This window comes from Pteronotus mesoamericanus, unplaced genomic scaffold (assembly GCF_021234165.1).
Source record: "Pteronotus mesoamericanus isolate MK-2021 breed Mesoamerican mustached bat unplaced genomic scaffold, CSHL_Meso_final scaffold_507, whole genome shotgun sequence".
Lineage (NCBI taxonomy): Eukaryota > Metazoa > Chordata > Mammalia > Chiroptera > Mormoopidae > Pteronotus > Pteronotus mesoamericanus.
The window spans coordinates 13,403,105-13,426,340 of NW_026555319.1; the positions used below are offsets into that span (position 1 = coordinate 13,403,105).

At 47.9% G+C, this 23,236-nt stretch overlaps 1 protein-coding gene across 2 annotated transcripts in view; it reads left to right on the forward strand.

Annotated features, from left to right (window-relative positions):
- The window catches only part of SEZ6L (seizure related 6 homolog like), a 162,546-nt gene extending 140,636 nt beyond the window's left edge, over positions 1–21,910 (forward strand). The window contains exons 11-17 of one of the 2 annotated variants that reach the window (XM_054594044.1): positions 2,538–2,732; positions 4,879–5,070; positions 12,513–12,707; positions 14,410–14,442; positions 16,172–16,286; positions 18,115–18,217; positions 20,946–21,910. In XM_054594044.1, coding sequence (XP_054450019.1) covers positions 2,538–2,732; positions 4,879–5,070; positions 12,513–12,707; positions 14,410–14,442; positions 16,172–16,286; positions 18,115–18,217; positions 20,946–20,975 — 863 coding nt within the window. In that variant the 3' untranslated portion in view covers positions 20,976–21,910. The remainder of the gene's footprint in view (positions 1–2,537; positions 2,733–4,878; positions 5,071–12,512; positions 12,708–14,409; positions 14,443–16,171; positions 16,287–18,114; positions 18,218–20,945) is intronic. The other variant, XM_054594045.1, reaches the window with a different exon arrangement.
- The last annotated feature ends 1,326 nt before the right edge of the window (positions 21,911–23,236 follow it).

Here is a 23,236-nt window from a genome sequence, read left to right on the forward strand (position 1 = left end):
CCCATAATTCTTTGCACAGACAGAAGCAAAGACCCATTCTCATCACTGCTTCTTGTGCTTTGCTAGTGTCTTTGGCCAAGTGCATAGAAGGGAATGGGAGTAAAAAAAGAATGAGAATAAAAAAATCACTAAGTAAGCAGTGTTTTTCAGAGAGACGTTGGTCACTTGTGTATTTATTTCTCTAATCCTAGGATAATAAATAAGCTCAATATTATAGGTCAACTCCAGTCAAATGACAACAGCTCCCTGGAGTGCTGTGTTGAGAAGGACTGGAGGGTTTAGAGCTTAATTCAATGAAAGAAATTGCTATGATTGATTAGCAATGTCTGTCATGAGCATAAGACTAGTAAATTGTGGCATGTATTCAGTGCATTTGGGTATTTCTTTTGCCCAAAAGTAAGACCATGGTGCTGATCTTGGCCATAAAACTAGAACCATGACTTCAGATCCCTTTTTTCCTAGTACCTAGTATATGGTAGGTCCTCACAAAATCTTAGTCAAACAAATCAATGAATCCATCTAACTGCACATTAATTAGCATTCACATTGCCCTTAGGGATAGACAGGGTCATTATTTGTGTCTCTACTCTATGATTGAGGACAATGAGGCTCAGAGATGTTTAGTGACATGATTGGAGTCACAAAGCTTCCAAAATAAATAAAAAGAATTGGAAGGGAAGACCTCCAACTCCTAGGCCAGTTTCCTCATTCCTAACAAACTTAAGGGCCGCTGGAGACAGATAATTCTAGAACTTCCACCTAGAGTGTTTGATGAATATGCAGATTCCTGAATCAGGGTCTCTGGGAGTGGAGTCTAGGAGCTGAAGGGCAGGAAGGCTAAGTGACTCAGCCAAGGCCACTGAATGTGCAAACAATGAGTCCAAGACTTCAGTCAAGTCTCTGCTACAGAGTGGCAGCAACTGAGCAATCACAAATGCAATGAAGCCACAAAGGAGACAGGGGGTCTCACAGGAATGGGTAACCTTGTTGGCTCACACTGAAAAGTCAGACAAGCAAACCTTTCTCAGCAAAGCATTTGGGCACCAGGCAGACCGCCTACCCAGTATTTGCCCCCATTTCTCCCCTTTCATCCATAATTTGCACATTCACAGCTGTGTCCTAAATCCAGGGCTTGGCTGATTCTTCAAAGACCTAAAAATAGAAGCTCCTGTTCCCCACCAAGCAATTCCAGAAGCCATCTCCTCTCCCTCCTTCTTGCAGACAGCCATGAGATCTCCTCTCCCCAAATAAAACCATGATGAAATCCCAGGAATATCCAATGTTGGTTCTCAGAATGACTCTCCTGCAGACAACGGAGGTGCTTTGCTTTTCCCAGAAGCACATAAGAACTGCAAATTAATTATACAGCATAATTAGCTCTTTCTCAATATCTGTGCAGTGGGCACTTGGAAGTAAGAAGAGTAACAGTGAGCTTTGGGTTGCTATCTTAGTAATGAGGGTTTGCTAAAGAAAAACAAAATTATTCCAGAGGAAGACTCTAAGATAACAAGCTGCAAGTAGCATTTTCTGGAGCGTGGTTAATGTTCACCAATGATAATGCAATGTGATGATAATACAATGTGAAGAATGCACCGATAATTATTTTTATTTTAATAGCCAGGTATTGATCTCCATCTGCATTATAAAAATATATATTACTAACCCATCAAACCCATGGATTTACAGACATTCTTAGGATGAGTCTATTAGTTACCTATTGCTGTAGAACAAATTACACCTCCCCAAAATTAGCAATAAGTATATATTATGCCACACAGCAGTAAGTATGTATTATGTATTCTGTGGGTCCAGAATTGAGACGTTGATGTTGGGTCGTTCTGGCTCAGGGTCTGTCATGATATTGTAATCAAGGTGTCAACTGTGGCTGGTGGTTCCCCTTCCAAAATGGCTCACTTCTGTGGCTGGCAAATTAATGCCAACTGTCAGCAGGAGGTCTCAGACTCTCCACATGGATCTCTCCCGGGGATGCTTGAGCATCCTCACAACTTGATGCTGCTTTCTTCAGAGAAAGTGATACAATAGAAACAGCAAGGAGAAGAGCTTCAGCGCTTTTTATGATGTAGCCTTGGAAATCACACATCATTACGTCTGCAATAGCTTATTGGTTATGCATGTTGGCCTGATCTGGTGTTGGCCAGGACGATACAAGAATGTGGATTCCAGGTTAGAACAACTGGGGACACCCTGGAAGCTAGCGACTGCAGAAAGACAGGCATGAGGATGATAAGCTCTCCTGAACAGTGGGGACCCTGAGACGCAGAGAGAAGTGACTGTGCCCAGCCACACTGCAGAGTTAGCAGAGTTAGCATTCTGCCTGACTCTAAATCCTAAAGTAACTTTGTATCAAACTGAGAGAATGTTTGGTAAGTTCAGTGAACCACAGGGAAGGGGTTATTGTAAAAGCTCGCTATGGAGGAGTTCTTACTGTTTTAAGGGATTTTGGAACTGCGTTTTTTCCTCTGCCATGTGCAAAACACGCGCCCTCCCCATTTAAGGACAATGTCTTTGTTTTGAAGAGGTGTCAAGGAATGACTCCTGCTCGGATTTGCCCGAGATCCAGAACGGCTGGAAAACCACTTCACACACAGAGCTCGTCAGGGGAGCCAGGATCACCTACCAGTGTGACCCCGGCTACGACATCGTGGGGAGCGACACCCTCACCTGCCAGTGGGACCTCAGCTGGAGCAGTGACCCCCCATTTTGTGAGAAAAGTAAGCAGTCTTGTTTTACTTCCTCTAGGTCAATGGGTGGCGAATCCCTCCCCTGGAATTTTTTTTTCATCAATGCTCTGGAGCTATTGACTGTAGACTCTAGCCTCCCTTCTACTCCACCGACTCATTGGTGCTGCTCTCGAATGTCACTTTGTGGCCCTAGGGCAGGAACCTCAGACTCAGGCACCTTCAGAAGCCTGGCAGATACATAAATGAGTGAAATGGACTCATGTCAGACTATAGGGAGTGGTGAGAACTGCGGCGAAGGGCACTGCACTGAGCCTGTAGAAAAACATCACTCAAGTTCTGGTCTTTAAAATCCCTGTAGAAGCCAAGCAAAACAAAGCAAAGTGGACCTTGGAGTCATAGTTCAGAACCCCCAGAGGAGCTGGCTGACCTCCTGCACAGAGCCTCCAGCCCAGGCTCCTGGTTCCTTCTGCCCGCTCCCCACCCCCGCCCCGGAGTGTGGGCCAGGCACGTCCGGGGACAGCTGAGTCCAGTGTCTGGAAAAGGGACAGAAAAAGGAAGTGCTTCTGGTTTCTCCACTGCGGCCTCTATTGCAGGGGCCGGAGCTAAATTCCAAGGTGGCCTCTTTCTCCAGCCATTTGTCTGCCACTTCCTACAGGAAGCTCCAGCCTGCGACCCTCTGGCTGGGCACCTGGTAGAGCTCTTCAGCATGACCTGAGTCACCAATTGCACAATAAGCAATATAGTCATCCCTCGGTGTCCTCAGGGATTGGTTCCAGGACCCCTCACAGATATAAAATGGCATAGAACAATGCGTACAATCAGAAAATACTGTTTTTTCAATTCATGGTTGGTGGAAGCTGCAGGTTCAAAACCTGTGGATACAGAGGGTCAACCTATAGGGTGTGATCTGAGAAAGGGAGTATTGGGGAAGGAGTACGGGGCTCGCCTGTAATTCCTGCCGTGGGCATCTGACGTCAAAGAAAATTAATTGTATAATTGTGGGAAACATGAGAGAACTTGCTAAAAACCCACAAAATCAGCCACATAAACAGGTCTATTTGTTCCACAAAAGTATGTGGGGGGTGTGCATGGGATTGTGTGTATGCATCTCATCATAGAAAATTAAAAATGAACAGTGAGACATGCCATGGGAGGTGATATGACAGACGCAGCACGAACTCATTGACATGATCTACGGCATCACATAATCAACACTACATTGTTACATATACACATAGTAATGTGTAGAGTAGTATGATATGTATTATATAATAACTTTTAACTGTTGTAAATAATTATTTTTCATGTTTTAAATAATAATAACTTAAAATTACTCAAGTAACGAATGCTTCCTTATCATACTCAAGCTGTAGTAAAATTATGAAGTGGAAAATAAAATTCCCTGACAACCTCACTCTCTAGAAATTATGCCACTCTTAAAAGTGCACACTATATATGGTTCCAAATGCATATGCATGTCTGTGTGTAGCCCACACATGTACATGCATGTGTGAATGTATTCTGTATACAGACATATAGAGATATACCTATGGAAATAGCTACGGATACAGATATCTTACCGTAACAAGGATCAATTTATACAAACTTCCTCGCAACACAGAAATAGGGATATCTTTTCATATTGCACATGTTGTCTACTTCACTCTTTTCAATTGGTCTATTGTTTTCCTTTTTCTATTTTGATTTTTTAATTAAAAAGGAGCAGATGCTTGTTTTACTAGATTCAAGCACCACAAAGGGAGCCGTGAGTGCCCCACTTGATTCTCTTTGGTGACCGCTCAGGATTTTATGAATGGCTGTCCCATATTTAACTCTTCCCTGTTAAAGAATTTGCACTGTTTTTTTTGTTTTTGTTTTTGTTTTTTGGTTTTTTTTTTGCCATTACAAATAATGGTGAAATGCACAACCTTGTACATAGGTAGGTCTTTGGGCTCTGCCGCACACATTTCTTTGGGCCAATTCCTGCAGGTGGCATGAAATCCAAACCTCTTTTGCCCTGGCCTGTTCTCCAGCCACCTTTCATGAGCCTGAGATTAACTTCCAAACTGGACAAGAATCAAGTTAGGAACCTTTCTAGATCACCCTGTAAGTCTCAGGAAACCTGTGACCGTCAAAAGGCCGTAACGCACACTTGGTCTGCTCTCGCCTCGTGTAGTTATGTACTGCACCGACCCCGGAGAAGTGGACCACTCGACCCGCTTAATTTCGGACCCTGTGCTGCTGGTGGGCACCACCATCCAGTACACCTGCAACCCCGGCTTTGTGCTGGAAGGCAGCTCGCTTCTGACCTGCTACAGCCGCGAGACCGGCACGCCGATCTGGACGTCCCGCCTGCCGCACTGTGTCTGTGAGTCCTGCGTACTGACTCGATGCCAACATGATTTCGCATCTTCTTATTGAGGAGGAAGGTTGGGCTGCTGGGGGCGGGCATTCCCCGCTTTGGGAGTGTTTGTTATTATTACTATCACAGGACAATAGCTCACATGCATTGAAAACATGGAGGCTACAACATTTACTGTATAGGTACCAGGCACTGTGCTAACTCCTTTACCAAGTGTCCCTCTCTTCTTCCCCCGGGAGCCTGGGGGCATGGCATTGCTGCCTCCATTTTAAGAAGGATCAGAGAGCTGAACTCATTGCCGCAGGTCACACAGCACAGCTGGTTAGTGGTGGAGGCCAGAGGCAAACCCAGACCTGCCTGTCTCTTTGCACAAAAGCAAGCAGTCCACGGGGCACTGAACAGGGCAGGTTTAAACTGTCTGGCCTCATCCATGGGGAGCCACCAAGGCAAATGTTTGTTTAAAAAAACACTTTTTGGGTTTCTTAGCCACAAAAACTCAAAAAGGGTCACTCCAAAGAGGGAGGGGTCCCTCTTCTTACCAGGCAGGGGAGGGAGAGAGCAGGGGTCCAAGTGTCTCAGCCCCACTGCACCTGGGAGTCACCTGGGAAGGTTTAACACTCACTGGGGACTCGGGTGCAACTGGTCTGGGGTGTAGCCTGAGCCACGAGGAGCTTCAAAGCCCCCGGGGATTCTGATGTACGGCTGGGGATCAGACCCCTCGCGTAAAGAAAGCAGGGGGCCCCCCACCACACGTGGCATCGGAGTTTAGAAGCTGTCAGCAGCATGGACGCTGTACATCAGTGGGTTATAAACAGCTTCATTAAAGGTGCAGCCTCCCGGAGCGCCAGGCGCCGCGGGTAGGACTGGATCCAAACAGGGAGCTTGTTAAAGCGTCTGTCCTTTTCTCACCTGTCACTAGGGATCTCAGACCACGTGGCCTTCTCTCCGCATCTGCCCCTTCCATCTGATTTCTAGAATTTCAGAGCCGAAGGGAGTCTGGGAGATAAAATGCGACTGAGCGGTAACTTAGAGATAAGACAAAACTGCCCCATTTTTCAGATAACAATGGTTGTTATTCATTGATTGTGTAAGGTATTTTGCAAAATACCTTATAGATGTATGTGTGACCATATGTGTGTGGTATGTAGATAGGTATGTATATACATGTGTGTGCATATGTATCAGGGAAACTAAAGCTTGGGGGGGAAATGCGTAACAATAGTTATCATTTATTGAACATATAAAATATATTACTAAATGGGTTGTATATGAAAATATTTGTGAATATGTATGTGTGTGTATACACACACACACACTATATATATAATATATACATATATACTCTATATATACACTATATACACTATATATACTATATATGTATATATATAGTGTGTGTGTGTGTGTGTGTATAAAAGAAATTGAAACTTGAAGGCAAGTATGATTAAGATCATTGCTCTTCTTCATGGGCAGAGGTAGGACCCTGGTCTCCAAGTTCGGTGTCCTTTCCACCAGCCTCGCCTTCGCCATTATTTCCCCATGGGTGGCAGGGACATCCCCATGGAATCGTAGCCCTAACCCCTTAACTACAACCACATCCCATCCCCCAGTCCCCAGACCTTGAGGTGAAGTTCCTGTTATGGGTTGGATTGGGTTCCCTGAAAATAGATGTTGAAGTCCTTCCTCACCCCCAGTCCCAGAACCTGTGACCTTTTTTTAAAAAAGAGTCTCTGCAGATGTCATCAAGTGAAGATGAGGTCATGCTGGATGGGGACGGGAGCTAATCCAGTGACGGGCGTCCTTGTAAGAAAAGGGAGGCCGCCATGCGATGACAAAGGCAGAGATCAAAAAACCCCCTGAAATCTTAACAAAAAAAAGAAAAAGAAAAATGGGGATGGAAAGAGACTTTGCTTTTAGTGATGAGTGCATCATGCAGTATGCAGATAATATTTTATTGAGTTGGACACTCAAAACCTGCATGGTTCTATGAACCAATGTCACCCCAATAAATTAAATTTAAAAATTTTTAAAAAAAGGCAGAGATCAGAGTGCAACGCCTGCAAGCCAGGGCCGCCCAGCACCGCTGCTAGCACGGGAAGGGGGAGAGGCGGGGCGGGCGCGCCCCTGCAGGTTTCAGAGGGGGCCTGCCCTGCGGACCGGACCGCTTGATCGCGGACGTCTAGCCTCCAGAGCTGTGAGACGGTGCAGCACTGCTGTCCTAAGCGCCCCCGTGCGTGGCGCCTCCTTACGGAAGCCTGGGAAGCCAGTTCCGTTCCCTGGTTCTCCTGGTGGCTTGTCAGGATGAGGAATTCAAGCTGCAGAAGCCCAGGCATGAAAAGCTAAAAAATCAAAGCTCATTGTAAAATACGGAAAGGTAGAAATATTTTTAAAAAGAAAGAAAAGGCACGTCACTCAGGAGGCACAGCCTCCAATGACCTTCTGGGTTGCAGCGGCTGTTGGACGTCTGAAGGGCCAGGTTCCCGCCCTGCGGGGCCGCCTTTCCCTGAAATCTCAGGGTTGGGGCTCAGTGGAGATGGCTTCCATGACACCCATACTAATGAGTTCACGAGCCAGGCTGGGCGTCAGGGGACTCTCAATCCTCCCAGAAGCCTCCCAGGAACCCAACATGTGGTTCCAGCAGCACTACAGGCAGGCGACGCTGGCGAGAGGCTAGTGCATGGCAGGGAGGCGCCCGGCGTGGGCAGGAGGTTACGGTCTGGGTTTTGAGGGTGTTTTCAGGACTGAAAACACTGTCAGACATAAAACGGCTTTAAAATATTCCCTCTACTGAACACAAGAACAACCCCGATTTGATGGGCACCTTCACTGTGCCAGGGCCTTCCCCAGCACGAACATGTTTAACCCTCACAAAACTGCACGCATGGTACGCGTCTCCATTTCAAAGCAGGCTGAGGAGGCCCAGAGAGGGTGAGTCACTTTCCTGAGGTCACACAGCAGGGAAGGGGAGACCCTAGGATTGCCATTCAAGCTGGACAAACCCCCAAAGTGTTATCATCCTACCTCATCACTCTAGTCCCAGTTTCTGGGCAAAGTTCCGGTGCTTTATTGTTGACAAAGATCTTCCACCGACAAGCTCATGAGACAGACGGAACAAATTGTATAAGCCCTGGTCATCCACAGCTTCTGTTCAGGGTCGCCTACTCAAGGCCATGGTTTGGTTCAGCTGGGACTCAAAGTGTGTCTGTCATTCATAGTCTAAGCAACTTCAAGGATAGACAAGTCATGCATCGGCAGAGGAGAGAGTCTGGGATTCGCCATCAGACACATCCCCAGCTCTGCTGGGCGACCTTGAGCGAGCAGCTTGCCCTCTCTGAGCCACAGAGCTCTCATCTGAGGGCTGAAAAGGAAAATAATACTCCCCACCAGGCAGGGTTTTGGGAAGCAACTTATTTGGTCATTTAACAGCACCTCCTACGTGCAAGCACAGGCCTGGATGGCGGTTCCCAAACCTTCTCACCAGGATACTTTTGGTGTCTCAGGAATGTGTTCATCGATTTCTTAGGCCAAAATACCTAACAGTCCTATTCATTAAGTCGTCTGATCCAAACACCTTAATAAGTAACTATATCTGGATAGCTTAGTAGCTGTTTGAGAAAGTAATGCACATACTTGGAAAGAAAAGGTTGTATTTTCATTTTGTTCTGAAATAGCTGCAGCTACTCCTACCAGGATCGCGTGCCTATGGGGCTCCATGGAGCTCCTCAAACATTAGCATCAGGCTGCCCCCTTCAGTCCCGGTGCCACCTGCATTTGTCACAGTTCTTGCCTTTTAGCACAGCAGCCATGGAACATCCGGATTTGCAAAGAGGAGGCGTCATAAAGGGAATGTTGAAACAGGGACCTTCCTGGAGTTAGTGGCTCCCACAGGTCTGAGATATGTCACTGTATCTCCTCAAATGTTTCAAAAACCTCACAGACTCCTGCAAGTTGGTGGTGGCACCCCAGGGTTCCTTGGTGCACAGTTTGGGAACCGTGGTGGTAGGCCCTGAAAATACAGCAATGTATAAATAGACGAGATCCAGGTTCTCATGGAGTTTGGGATCTATTGGAAATGATGGGAGGAAAAACAAATCTATAAAGAAGATAACAAGGGTCACCCCCTCCAGGAAGGCCTTCCTGACTGCCTACACTAGGTCACATTTCTCTCTGAATTCCCATGGCATGTACAGTTACAGCTATCACAGAACCTGTGGTCGCTTATGAAAATGATCTGTTTATAAGTTAAGAGAAGCAAATACATAACTTACTTGTTAGGATTGTATCTAGCAATTATCACATCCCTCGGGCCCAGTATTTGTTACTATTACTGTTGTTATTGTTAGCAATACTAATATGGCCTTTATTACACCTTGTGGCTCCCTCGCACCTTCCCTCCTTTGCTGGTGGCACAGTAATGGCCCCTCAGGCTCCCATCCAGCAGACATAAACCACGCTACCAGAGTAATGAGGACAGGACAAATTCAGTGAGGGTTTTATGGGCGGCTCTCCGGGGGAGCACTTGGTGATTCCCCAGGAGGCCCCGGCAGAGCCTGTGTGGCCAGACGGTGACCTGAGTCAAAGCTGCCGTTGACGAGCGGTCCCCAGCGTCCTCGCCTCGGCTAGCATGCCGCTCTAGCTGGGCATCTGTCTCCATTTAGAAATCCCTGCCTCTGAGAAAGTAAGAGCTCAGAGGAACCCCTGATAGCTCAGGGGCTTGGGCACAACAGGGGACCTTCATGGCGGCAGAACCATTAAATGCCCAGGCTTGGAACCCGGCAGGTCCGCGTCTGCAGCCAGCCCTGCCCCTTGCCAGCTGTGTGACTTTGCATGAGCCAGCATCCTCATCAAAAAGACTAAGAAAATGATTATGCCCACCATGGTTATTAAAGCTCACAACAATGTGTCTGGCATGTAACAAGTGCTCAGTTAACACTGGTTGCTAATGACCACTCATGGGATACGTTACAAACCAACTGTAGCAATAACTAGTGAACCTGCCCTGGCCGGAAGCTGAGCTGGTTAGAGCGCCGTCCCCCTGCTCCGAGGCTGTGGGTGTGATCCCTGGTCAGGGATACAAGAAGCAACCAATGAATGTGTGGGTGGTTGGAACAGCAAGTCAACATTTCTCTCCCTCTCTCTAAAATCAATAATTAAAAACAGTAACTAGCAAACCTGATTTTGAGTATTTTGCCCCAAGGTGCTCCAAAACTGCACATTTTCCCTCATAGTTAAAGAAAGGGAGGAGAATGAAAAAATAGAAACGAGGGGAGGTTTGTGATCATGTCTACAAGACCATCAGCCTAACTCACTTGAATTCCTGGGAGGGAATGGGCTGGAGTCCCATGGATTTGCAAGCAGAATTGTTTAAACCTTGGGCCAGTGTTTCTCGGCTAGGAGTGATTTTGCTCCCCTGGGGACATTTGTCAGTGGCAATTTCCAGAGACATTTTTGGCTGTCACAAGAAGGGGCAAAGGGTGCTGCTGGCATCTAGTGGGTAGAGGCCAGGGATGCTGCTCAACACCCTACAAGGCACAGGACAGCCCCCACCACAGAGAATGACCCAGCCCACAATGTCAACGACGTCTAGGTTGAGAAAACCTACCTCAGGAGATTTTTTTTCAAAATATAGATACCTCCTCAGAGTGTGAAAGTCATTGCTCAGCCGCATCTCAGCTGAGGATGGGGTCTTGGTCCAGCCCATTTGCTTAACAGGCAGGAAAATGCAGTCCAGAGACGTGAAGCAATTCACCCAAGGTCACACAGCAGATTCAGGCCTCCAGGTTCAAATTCAAGTCGCTTTTCACGTCCTTCTCCTGCCATCTTCTGGGAGCTGAAGATAAACACAACGGCCTCCAAAGAAAGCTGGTTTCTGTCCGGGAAGAAATCCACAGGGAATTCGTCTCAGACTTTGACTGGTGGTTGGATCAAAATTGAACCGACGAACTTTACAGAGAATCCAGGACTTAAATCACGGCACAGCTACTTCCTTCCTGGTGGGCGGGGCGCGGGAGCTGGGGGAGGGGCCTTTCACACTTGGCCTTGCCCCTGAGTCTCCGTTTTCTCAGCTGTAAAATGGCTGTGTGGTGAGGCGATGAACTGCGGGCCTGGACCGCCGGGCATTGAAGCCCCTCCCTCCCGCTGACTCGTCTGGGCTCCCAGGCAGTTTTGTGCTCTATTCGCTCAGATACGAATGGGGATGGTGATAATAACATCTATGCCTTGGGGTTGTTTTGATAATTACAGGAGATCATAAATATAAAACTCCAAACAGTGCCTGATGCCCAGGGTGCTCTCAGTAAATGCTGGCCAGCCTGGTCATTAGTGTTACTGCCTTAAAGGATTTGGGGAAGGATTGGAAATAATATACGCATGCCATCTGGTCCAAAATGAATGTTCGAGTATTTTGGAAATTAATTAAACGATTAATTTTTTGCTGTTCTGAGCCCCAAACCCTTCAGCCCTAAAGCTCTGGCTGAACTTTAGAATCATCTGGGAAAGTTTAAAAAGAATATTCTGGGTGACAAATCAAGACGCCTGGGGAGTGGGGGCACAGCACCGAACAGGGGGGTTGCGGTGCAGCCAGGTGAGGACAGGGGTGGACCCCGCCCCTCTTCTTCCTGAACGTGCTGGTAACACCTTCCTTTGCATCCAGATCTAGGAATTTATCCTCTGTCATTTTCTATCTGCCCAGGGCCAGGACAGCCCTGGGCTTAGCTTCCAGACCATATTTGTGGAATACGTGAATGTTAAGTTACGTGAAGGAGGGGACCATGCCTAACTTGTCCATTATTGTATGTCAGGGCCAAGAACAGTGCCTGGCACATAAAAGGTGCTCAATAAATATTTGTTGTACTCATTCATCAGTTACTTTATGGAAGGAAATTCCGGGAAAAGTTATGGGGAAATTCTTCTGAGTTACCATTGCCACCTGCTGGCCACTCTGGTACATTGCAGGTAATACACAGCCAGGAGGATCCCTTACTTTCACCTCCACCCACCCAAGGGGGAAGCAGCAGCCAATCAGATCAGCATCTCACCCCCCACGCCCCACTCCCCCGGCCCCGCCCCATTCCTCGTCCTCTGGAAACCTCCCCTGACCTTCCCACCTGTGAGACAGGTACTACTATTATACCCATTTTACCGATGAGGAAACAGGCTCAGAGAGTCTGTGGCCCTTGCTGGAGGTCACACAGCTAACTAGTAAGTGGCAGAACCAAGGTTTTAAGCCATATTCCACAGCCCAGTACATTCTCCCGTGCCCGCGTGCAACCCACGCCCCGAGGTGGGAGAGCGGAAGGTGAGTTTGAGGAATGGGGAGCGGGGCAGTGCCCGGTGGGGGTGTGGAGGCAGAGCGGCCGCGTGGCCACGGCCAGGTCACGCCGGCTCTGAGTGGTTATCCCCAGAGACCCGCGTCCTCTCCTCAGAGCTTCTCTTGGCTTGCGTTTCAGCGGAAGAGTCCCTGGCATGTGACAACCCAGGGTTACCAGAAAATGGGTACCAAATCCTGTACAAGCGACTGTACCTGCCGGGAGAGTCCCTCACCTTCATGTGCTACGAGGGCTTCGAGCTCATGGGCGAAGTGACCATTCGCTGCATCCTGGGGCAGCCGTCGCACTGGAACGGGCCCCTGCCTGTTTGCAAAGGTACGAAACCCCTGAAACACCGGGACGGCGGACCCGGAGGTGCCGGGCTGGCCTGCGGGGTTCTGGGTCTGTTCCAGAAGCTGAGCTAGTGCATTTCATTACATCCAAAATATCACCGTTATTTTCTGCACCGCTGAGGAAGAAAGGATTACTGACCATTACACTATGACACAATGCCTTCCCCTTGCTTAGCATTTTTATTTGGACTGACTAAAGAGCTCTTTCTTGCCCAGGTTTTTATCATAAAGGAGAGCCACTCTGCTTTGACTCCTGCTTCGACAACGTGGCTCTAACGTGCCCTGCCTCCTGCACCCCGTTCTCACAACCACTTGGTTCCCCAAGGACTACAAGGCTTAAAGAAATTAAGCACTTGGATAAACTGAGAAATGTAGGAGAAATGAACTTAAGTGCTTTTTAGTATCATGTGATCTGGGAAATTATTTAATATTAAAACTGATTTGAGTTTGGTTTAATGAAAACAGACATGTCTGTATAGGTATTAACGTATCTGGCGCAGTTGAACAGGATCTAAAGTGGCCTCGCTGTCGTGGTCCGGGGTCCCAGAGAACCAGTGTGGCCCCTACAGAGCCCCTTGTGTGCTCCCAGCTCCCCTGGTGCTGTCTCCCTGCCTGTGAAGCCCTCCTACGCGTGAACGTCCCTGCTCTTTTGGTGGCAGTCAAGTGCCTTTATTTGAGATTGGAGGGCGCTTTCAGGTTAACAGTAGATAGTTAATACGTTAGGTAGTTTTTGAGTGGTTTTGTTTTGACAGGAAACAAAAACTAGTTTTGTTTTCATGCCATCGTAATGATGACAATCGGAAAGTAGCTTTGACCTAGGCACTAACTGAGGGTCTTGGTGTGAGCTCAGACGTGAATCCAGCTGCGTCTGAACCGTCCAGAAATGAGCACATTTCTGTGCTCAGCTACCGTGACAGCTTGGGTGCCACAACAGGAGGCCAGCCCCCATCATTTTGAATTTCCGGAGGGGGTTTACAGGGAAATGAATGAAATCCAGAGAGTTCTAGTCTGCGGCAACGAATGAATGAAAATAGTCTTACAGGGAATGTAAATCTTAGTCAAGTAAGTATGGAAAAAAAGTGAAATCAGAAAGGCTTACATAAATGTGTTTCAAGGTAAGGAAACAGTTTCACCCCTGGCTGGGCCTGCAGTTTGGGATCTTGTCTTGCCCCTCACCGTTCATCAGCCTTTGCTCTGCCTGGAAACCCTAGAAAGACCTGTACTCCGTAGTTAAGAGCAGAAGCTAGAGAAAGTCAGGCAGCCCGGGTTCAAGTCCTGCCTCTGTCGCTTAGAAGCTGTGTGATGTCAGAGATGTCCCTTTACTTTTCTGATCCTCTGTTTGCTCCTCTGTGAAATGGGGATGACAATAGTGTCTACCTAACAAGGCTGCTGTGAGGGTTAAATGAGCCAATGTCTATAAAGCTTCTGGCACGATGCCTGACATACGGTGCGCGTTCAGTAAGCACCGTGACGATGGCTGCCCTCGTCTCTTTCATATCTATCTCATCTTCTCTCAGGAGCTTGGGAAGGAAAAGCATCCAGGGATTTTCACTGATTTCGGTCGCCCACAGCAAAGAGAACATAACCCTGATTTCAGTCAAGGGCGGCATGGGGCTTCTGCTCCTGTTTTTGTGGCTTCATTACATTCGCTTGGCATTGACCAGCTCTTTCCACGTCTCTTTCAGTTAATCAAGACAGCTTTGAACACGCTTTAGAAGGTGAGTCCCGTCATGAAAAGGCCAATAAATCAAGCTAATAGCAAAAAACAAGGGCAGAGCCTAAACTCTCCTCGTCCATGTGCTTACAAAAAAGAAACAAAAAAATCCTCCTCCGCCCTGCTGACGATCACTTCAAAACAAATGATGTTGTCAGGAGAAATCGTTGAATTGACAATGTAAAGTCCTAACGGTGACCTGCAAGGGGTTTGACGTCCGTGCTGTTGGTGAGATAAGAACACCTGAGAGTCCCTCTGTGGGACAGAGACATTCCCTGGTCATAGAACTTTTCAGCCACGGGGTGCTGTCTGGGGAAACCAAATCCAGTGATGCCTCGCCTTCTGCCCTGAGCGTCCTCCTGGTTTCGAGAGGGAAAAGTCGGCCCCAGCAGATGTTCCGTGGTCTGTTTTTCGAGTGGTCTTTTTCTTCCCCAACATATCTGTCCCTGTACCCTTTTCTCTGTTCTCCTTTTGTTAGGAATTTTCCAGTAAGATGTATTAATGTGCAACAGATGCCGAGAGCTCTCCAGGGTTTGTTTTGGTTTCCATGTGGTGGTTCTCACCCTTCCAACCTCTCATAACTAAAACATTCTGTATTTTCTGTGACCTCCCTTCAGCGGTACAAAACTGCTCACGGGGTTCTGGCACCAGAAAAACATAAAAATGTATTGTTTTGTTTTGTTTTAAGTTGTAGCCAATTAAGCAGCTTTAATTATTATTTTTAGAGCCATTTAACTTTCTGGCAATAAGTGGCTCACTCAGAATCTAGGGCTGTGGCAATGACATGGCTTTAGTCACTGTTCCTTATAACAGATGACATTTTAATCTGAGCAGACAGATCAGGGGACATGTTATTGGTCCCTTCACTGGACACTCCATGATGTTGGTGTTTTGAGGCCATCCCTCTGCTGCCTTTTGCCAACCAATGAACCACGAGAATGTCTCAAAGATTTGGGGTTGCCCAGAGATTATAGCACCCTTGTCATGTTTTGTGCTCATGCATTTATTGTGGGTGTTAGGGTCACCTTGGCAGACTCCGTGAGTGGCAGTTAATGAATTATAGATTGGCGTGCAGCTGAGCTCTGTTAGACATGGCGGGGAGCCCTGGAGCCCGGGGCGGGGGCGGGGGGGGGTGCAGGGCTCCAGGTGAGGCCGAGAGAATGTGCAGCCGTGGCCTCTGAGAATCAGAACTGGGTCTTCACAGTTGGGGTACCGTCGGGGTGTGCAGTACTGAGACCTGCCCCAGCTTCCCAGCACCCCCTCCTGGAGGGGCTGATGGGGCAGCTCTGGGAGGGACCCACCAGTCTGGGTACAACAAGCTCCCTTCTCTCCACTCCATGGACAGTCAAGCCAATCTACCTTCCCAGTTAGCGCGTTCGGGATTTCCCTGAGTCTTCCCTTGAGTTGGATTTTAACCAGATTTTAGATGCATCCCCGACCTGCCACCCCCAGAAATGGGCCTGATATGATCAGGGTCCAAATAGCTTAATCCTCAGCAGTTCCAACGACCACCCCGCTCAGGAGGGGCCTGGACTCTGTTGCACAGAACCAGCACCGGCTCCTCTAGCCTCTGCCTCTTTCCCCCTCAGAGATGGTTCTCCAATGGCAAAGGCTCAGTAACATCGTGCTTTGATTGGTTGCAGGACTGGGAGGGCGGGTGCTCCCCTGGGAGCCAGGTACCCATGTGGGCTGAATGTATGCGATGTGAAGGCCTCACTGGCTTGTGTGTTTAGTAGCAGAAGCGGCAGCCGAGACGTCGTTGGAAGGGGGAAATATGGCGCTGGCTATCTTCATCCCCGTCCTCATCATCTCCTTGCTGCTGGGAGGAGCCTACATTTACATCACCAGGTAGGGAGCCTCGGGGTGGGGGGCGCTGCCGTCCGCGCAGCCAGTAGTGTGCTCTCACAGTGTCTCTACCGGTAGCTTGAGGACAGTGGCATTTGTGTGGTTGAAGGGCTGATGTGATTCAACTGAATTAGGGATAAATGTTTGCATTGGAGACCTGCCAGCCTTCCAGGGTAGGAGGGCTGAGCACCCAGCTGCCGATAACACAGACACTATGCCTGACCTCAGGGAGCTGCGCTTCGGTGGGAGAGAGAGACGTTTTCATGTCGCCAGCCTGCCAGCCCATCTATTCCATCATTCACCCATTCATCCGTTCACTGGTTCAACAGCGCTATATATCGACAATCAAATGTGGACCAGACATCGTCCCTGGTGTTTAGGGATCGTAGAACTTGACTTTAGTGAAGAAAGAAGATATTTAACGTGGCTAGGACAGCCACTGGTTCATTCAAATTCACAGTTATTAAACTCCGTCTCTGTGCCAGGCAGTTTTCTCAACTCTAGGGACATCATTGTTTGTGGCGGGGGGAGGGGGGGGGCCTGAAAGAAATCTTTGCCCTCATGGGGCCTGGGTTCTAATGGGAGAAAATAGACACTCGTATATAAGGAACATATGGAGTGCATTAGAAAGTGGTAAGTGCAGGGAGGAAAAGAAAGACAGGAAAGGAGAAAAAGGGAACTAGGGTAGGGACAGTGGCTCCACCTTAGATGGAGTAGGTAGAGGGGGGCACCTTGGAGAAATGACCTGTGAGTAAGGACTTGAAAACAACACAAAGATAAGCTATGCAAATATCTGGGATAAGAGGATTCCAGGCAGAGAAATAGCATGTGCAAAGGCCCCGGGGCGGGTATTTGCCTAATATAAATTGTCCCTGCCCTCACGGAGCTCCCAGTCTAGTAGGGGCAGAGGAGACACACACACACATTATAATGCACTGTGATAAACACAATGAAGGACAGACTGTGCTAAGCGAGGGGCCACCTTTCAATAGGGGCTCAGGGAAGTCTGCCCTGGGACAACGCAGCATCCGCAGGTGCTCAGGAAAGGCTCATTAGTGTTGTTGCTCTTTGCATTAAAGGGGGACGTGAATCACTTTTCAGGGGAAGACAAATTAAGCCCCACCCCCTCTGCAGTCGGGGGAGGAACTGAGGCTTCAGTTATCACTGACTGGAAGTTGAGAGCAATTATGGTTTCAGCTTTTACTCCACCCAGGTTCTCGCCTGCAAGAAGCTGTTTCCACACATCCTCTTTGCCATTCCCGGAGTTGCAGGTGCTCAGAAAGTGGCACTAACTGTCGCCTTTAGGCAGCGATTTTCAACCGGTGTGCTGCAAGAATCTTTAAAACATGCAGTACCTGACTACTTTGTCGGGGACACTGTCCTCTTTTCCCTTAGACTGTCAAATTAAAAAATGACCACAGCCAACACAACGATGGCCGTGTGGTGTGAATGCCCTGTTTTGAACCATAAATATATCGGTCATACAATAGAGTTGCATCTTATTGGTCCCATTACATAATAAGTTTGCATCTGATTGGTTAATTCTTGGTACCAGAAATCCTTACACACAAGTATAGGCATCTGATTTTTTAAAAAGTCACTTTGGAGCCAAAAGGGTAGGTGATTGCTTTTTTTTTTTTTTAATCAAAGTTATATCTATTTTTTGTCAGATTGGCAAAAAGAAATATTTCTTGGTGTGCGGCAGAATTTTGGTAATTCGTTCGTGCGTGTCATGAGATGGAAGAGGTTGGGAATCGCCACCTCGGGGTGTTGGCAGCTGTGTCCTAGACTGGAAGGAGTGACTCCCCTCTCCTTTCTCCCTCTGCTCCAGGTGTCGCTATTACTCCAACCTCCGCCTGCCTCTGATGTACTCCCACCCTTACAGCCAGATCACCGTGGAAACCGAGTTTGACAACCCCATTTATGAGACAGGGGTGAGTTGGTCTCTTCTCTCTCCTGAGTGCCTCCCTCTTTGTCTGCTCCGAATTTGCTGACATCAAAACTGAAGGTTTGGTTTCCTTTGGCTCAGGGCACCCCTGGCAGAAAGGCATGGCCAGTGGTCCTGTCTCATCCCCACTGTGACCCCCGCCTTGAGCTAACTGCTGAGAGAGCGCTGCTGTCTTTGCAAGCGGATGACAAGCCCGTAACACAGCGCACTCCTGGCAGAAGGATCACAGAAAGAAGGGGCTGCAACAAATAGGAGAGACAGCTGAGATGGGTCGGAGCCCACTGGCGGCCTGGTAGCAACAGGCAACAGCCCCACGCATCTTACGAACTCCACACCTTAATGAGCAGCAGTGAGCAACATCCCTACACATTTGAGTGGCAGGCCTTGTGTTGGGTACTAGGGACACGGTCATGAACCAAGCAGACACAATCCAGCCATTAATGAGCTTACAGTCTTACAAAGGTGACAGGTATCAATAACAACAACAATAATATGTGTCACGAGCTGGGCATCTTACATGCATGATCTCCTGTGATAGATTCTGCCATTGTCTTTGCTTGACTCATGAGGATAATGAGGTTCAGAAAAAGGAAAATGTGACTTGGCCAGGGTCGCACACCACCAGAAGGCACAGCGTGGAGCCTGCTTGCCAACTCTACCTGGTGCCACTAATCAGTATGTGATCCTGCCTCCCTTCAAACTCAAACAATCAAACACGCCAATAAATACCTTGATTGCAACAAGTCATTATTCTTAAGGACCATGAAAGTAATCAGACAGATGCTACAAGAGAGTATGAGGGGGGCCGCTCATTGTAGAAGTGATGGGGGAAGGCATCATTCATACGGCGATGTAAAGCTAAGTCTTGTAGGGTGGGCAGGCCTTAGCTGGGGGTTATAGAAGATGCCAGGGAGAAGGGAGAGCCCATGCAAGGCCCAGAGGCACATGGGGGGAACCAGAAGCTTGGTGATGACTTTGCAAAACCCAACCCTTCAAACTCACTGTGTAATCATCTCCCAATATTCGGGGAGCATAAACTTGACTTGTTCTTTGTCCCTATTAATGTTCCCTCACCATCCCTCCCTTCTTCTGACCCCTGTGTTAGTTATTGACTGATGTGTAGCAATTTTTTTGAAAATTTAGGAGTCTAAAATAACACCTATTTATTATCTCATAGATTCTATAGGTCAGGAGTCCAGGCACAGCTTAGCTGGGTCTCCACTTCAAGGCTCATAAGGGCTGCAGTCTCATTTGAGGCTTGACTGGGGAAGGATCCATTTCCGAGCTCACATGGTTGTCGACAACATTTAGTTTCTTGCAGGATGTTGGAATGAGGGCCTCCGTTTCTTGCAGGCTATAATCTAGAGGCCACCCTTGGTTCCTTTCCATGTGATCTTCTCCATAAAGCAGCTCACATCGTGGCAGCTTGCTTCTTCAAAGCCAAGAAGAAAGAAAGAAATGGTGGAAAGAAGGGAAAGGGATTAGTCAAAGAACATGTATGAATTACCCATGAACATGAGCATGGACAACAGTGTGAGGATAGACTGTGGGAGTGGGGAGTGGGCTGGACAGAGGAAGGCAAAGCGGGAAAAAATTGAGACAACTATAAGAGAATAAACAAGAATAAAACAGAAATTAAAAGAAGAAAGAAAGAGTATCCTTGCAAGATGGAACTTGCAAACCTATTTAATAGAAAACACAGAAGTGGCCTCCTAGGACCCTTGTGCTCTATTCTGTTGGTTAGAAGCAAATCACAAATCCTCCCCACATGTAAGGGGAGGGGATCACACAAAGGCATGCATACCAGGAGGTGCAGATAATGGGGACCAGCTTAGAGTCTGCCTACCATACTCCCATATACCACAAAGCACAGGCCTGATTATATGTCTGTGTTGACAGAGCAGAAACTATAGACTTTCATTAAAGTGTTTCCTAAGGCACAGCCTTCTAGGGCACAGCCCATGACTTCTTAGTCCTCCCTGCTCCTCTGCCCCAGGGCCTGGAGCACATTACACATACTCCATCAATAGCAGAGAAATTGAACTAGTTGCTCCCCGTATGTTGTAGTCATTTTAGATATGACACTGGTGAGAAGAAACCATATGTTATTTTTCATTCCATGTTGCTTCTTTCTGAATCCTTAAAGAAAGTCAAGCTGATGAAAAACAGCACTTCAGAAACCCGACCTTGTTAATACTTATTAGGATAGTATATCAGTTACGTAGTGCTCTAATCATGCTACGTAACAAACAATCCCAGAACACAGTGGCTCAGAGCAACTCGTTAGTTTGCTCATCAATGGGCGAGGCAGTGTTTTCAGCTAGTTTCAACTGAGTAAGCCCTGGTTCGCCTGTACTCACCCACATACCTGGGACTGGCCGGTCACTGGCTGGTCACTGGCTGAGGACTCAGCTCTGCTCTCTATGCCCCTCATTTCTCTCACTCTGCTGGGACTAAAGGCTGTCATGTCATGCCCTGCTCAGGGTGAAGACAGAAGGGCAGGGCACAAGCAGAAACGCACAAACACTTCTCAAGCCCCTGCTGTGACCCATTTCCTTCTAACCCATTGGCCAAAGCAAGTCAGGGTCAGAGTGGAAGTCACTGGCAGTCACACGGCTGGTGTGGTGGGCAGAGGAGGGATGAAGAGCTAGAACCATCAATGCGTCCCTCTATCACACAAGGCTTTACTAGATCTATGCTTCTCCCCCTTGCAGGAAACCAGAGAGTATGAAGTTTCCATCTAAAGAGGGCGGCACTTGAGAAGGGAATTTACAGATACGAACTCAACCAGAACCTCCTCGAGAAATTCATCCAGAGACCATATGGCATTTGATTGAAAACCCCAGAGTGTCGGCTGTCTTTTCTTTAGACTCTTTATTGAAGATTTCCTGTTTTCTTCACTGTATTTATTATATTTAAAATTGAGATAGGTGTGGTTGGATGTATTGCAGCTGCAGCCAGATTCACGTTACAGCCTCGGCCAATGCTGTAGGCAGGTGGAAGGACCTGCAAAATGGCAGACACCACAGCAGAGGGAAAAAAAGCAAAAAGAGGTTGAGTTTCTCCCATCAGCAACGCCATTCGGTGGCTGCATCAAATTGCATGCATCTCTGAGATCCATGCCCATGGTGTTTTCAGTACAAATCAAAGTCCCCAGATTAGGTTGGAACGAGTATCTTTTCTGCTGGAGCAAGGTGGGTTGGAATTTCACATGGGTACTTAACCGGGTCTGCACCCAAATATGTCCTGCGTTCTCTCTCCCAATTTCCCCAGCCTCTGAAAGGTCTTGCTACATCCCCTCCTTCCCGTGGTCCTGCTGAAGGCAGCAAAGACATTCCATAAACCTGCTTTTATACCACCCTGGCCTCACTGGATGCTGGCAAAATGAGAAGATGTTTTCTTTCTAGAAGAGTGATAAATGACAAAGAAAATGTTTCAGAGCGGATGAGAGATTTGACAGTTCTGGGCAAAGGGGGACACTGGTTGAGAGAATCCAGTTAATAAAATGTTTTCCTTTGACACTCCTTCAACGATGAAGGAGCAGCTCATTTATCCGACAAGTGCCAGAATCGATCCCCGTGTTCGGCAAGGCCAGCCTCCAGCTGTGGTAATAGATCCGCAGCTTCGTCCACAGAGTCAGAAGCGTTCGCGTTGGAAGGGAGATGCCATGTCCTGAAATCCTGGGCGGGGCGAGGGGGTGGTGGGGGTGGGCGGTGAGCTCTGTTTCTCTCCTGCGGTGCCCGAGCCCTGAAAGCAGGGGAGACTCAAGGGCGCTGTTTCTCTACAAGGTATAACGTCGGGCTATATTTGCAATCAAGTCTCACAGGGGAAGGGAGGGTTCTATGAAAAGAAAACTATTTTTCTGTCCTCTGAAGCTGTGCCGAGACATTGGACCCTGGCGCGAACCCAGAGAAACAGAAGCTGCGGGGGTGAAAGCCACGCAGGAACCTGCATCGCATGATTCCAACCCCCGTGAGGAGAGGAGGAGGAATTCAGGCCAGAAAGGAATCCACGGCACCTTATTAACCACATGCACGTCCTTATATTTCATCAGTGGCATTTCCTCCCAACCCAGTGGGACTAGTGAGTCTGCACCTATCAAGGAAGATTCTTGTCTAAATACAGGTATTTTAAGAAGGCAGAGGGTGAGGACTCCTGGAGGGAAAAGTACGTGCAAGGCAAATTCACCTCCCTGGGACTGTCGACCACTTCCCTAGTGACAGCCGGTGGCTCTGGAAAGCACCCTAGTTCAGTGGTTTCAGAGTCCTCTTTGGCTCCCACCCCTGCCCTCCAAAATTGTTTTAAACTAGTTGTCAAGCACGCAGAGACATTTGTGACTGCCATGCTGTGTTGGTAGCTTGTTTGGGGAACCCCTGGAACAGCACAGGGTAGTTGGCTTTGCACACGGGCACATACCTTCTTCCCGACAGGAGGCTTAGCCTCACTGGGTCTCCGAGGTCTGAGACTGGAATATCTTCCTTCTGCCAGAAAAGAGAACGCTCCTTACGGGACGCAGGTGTGACGCACAGCAAGCGACAATGAAAGACTGTTTTGTGGCCACCCAAGGCCCAGCCCATTTTCTGAAAGAACGGGAGAAGAAACGTTCCAGACCACTAGTGAGTAATAATCACGTCTGGAGAAAGGCCAACAATGCAAATGACGTCCCCTTTTTTTGGAAGGCAAGACCCCATCTTTGCTTTTACTTCTGCTTGGTGATTATTCTAACCCTAACTCTAGGGCATCTCGAAAGAACTCTATTAATGATTCTTAATTTTAGAACATACTACGGTCCTGTGAAAACTAAACATTCGCCTTTCGTAAAGACTGACAAAATGTAAAATCTTTATTCTAACCTTGTCCCCATAAACCGGGCAGGCTACGACCCAGGAATTCTGGCCGGTTATTGGAGGGCTAGAAAGGTGTCGATTTTTTTTCCCCAGGATACTGACGTCTTAGTTCTGTGTTAGTAGCTCAGCACCTGTAACCATATTTTAAAAGTTTGTTT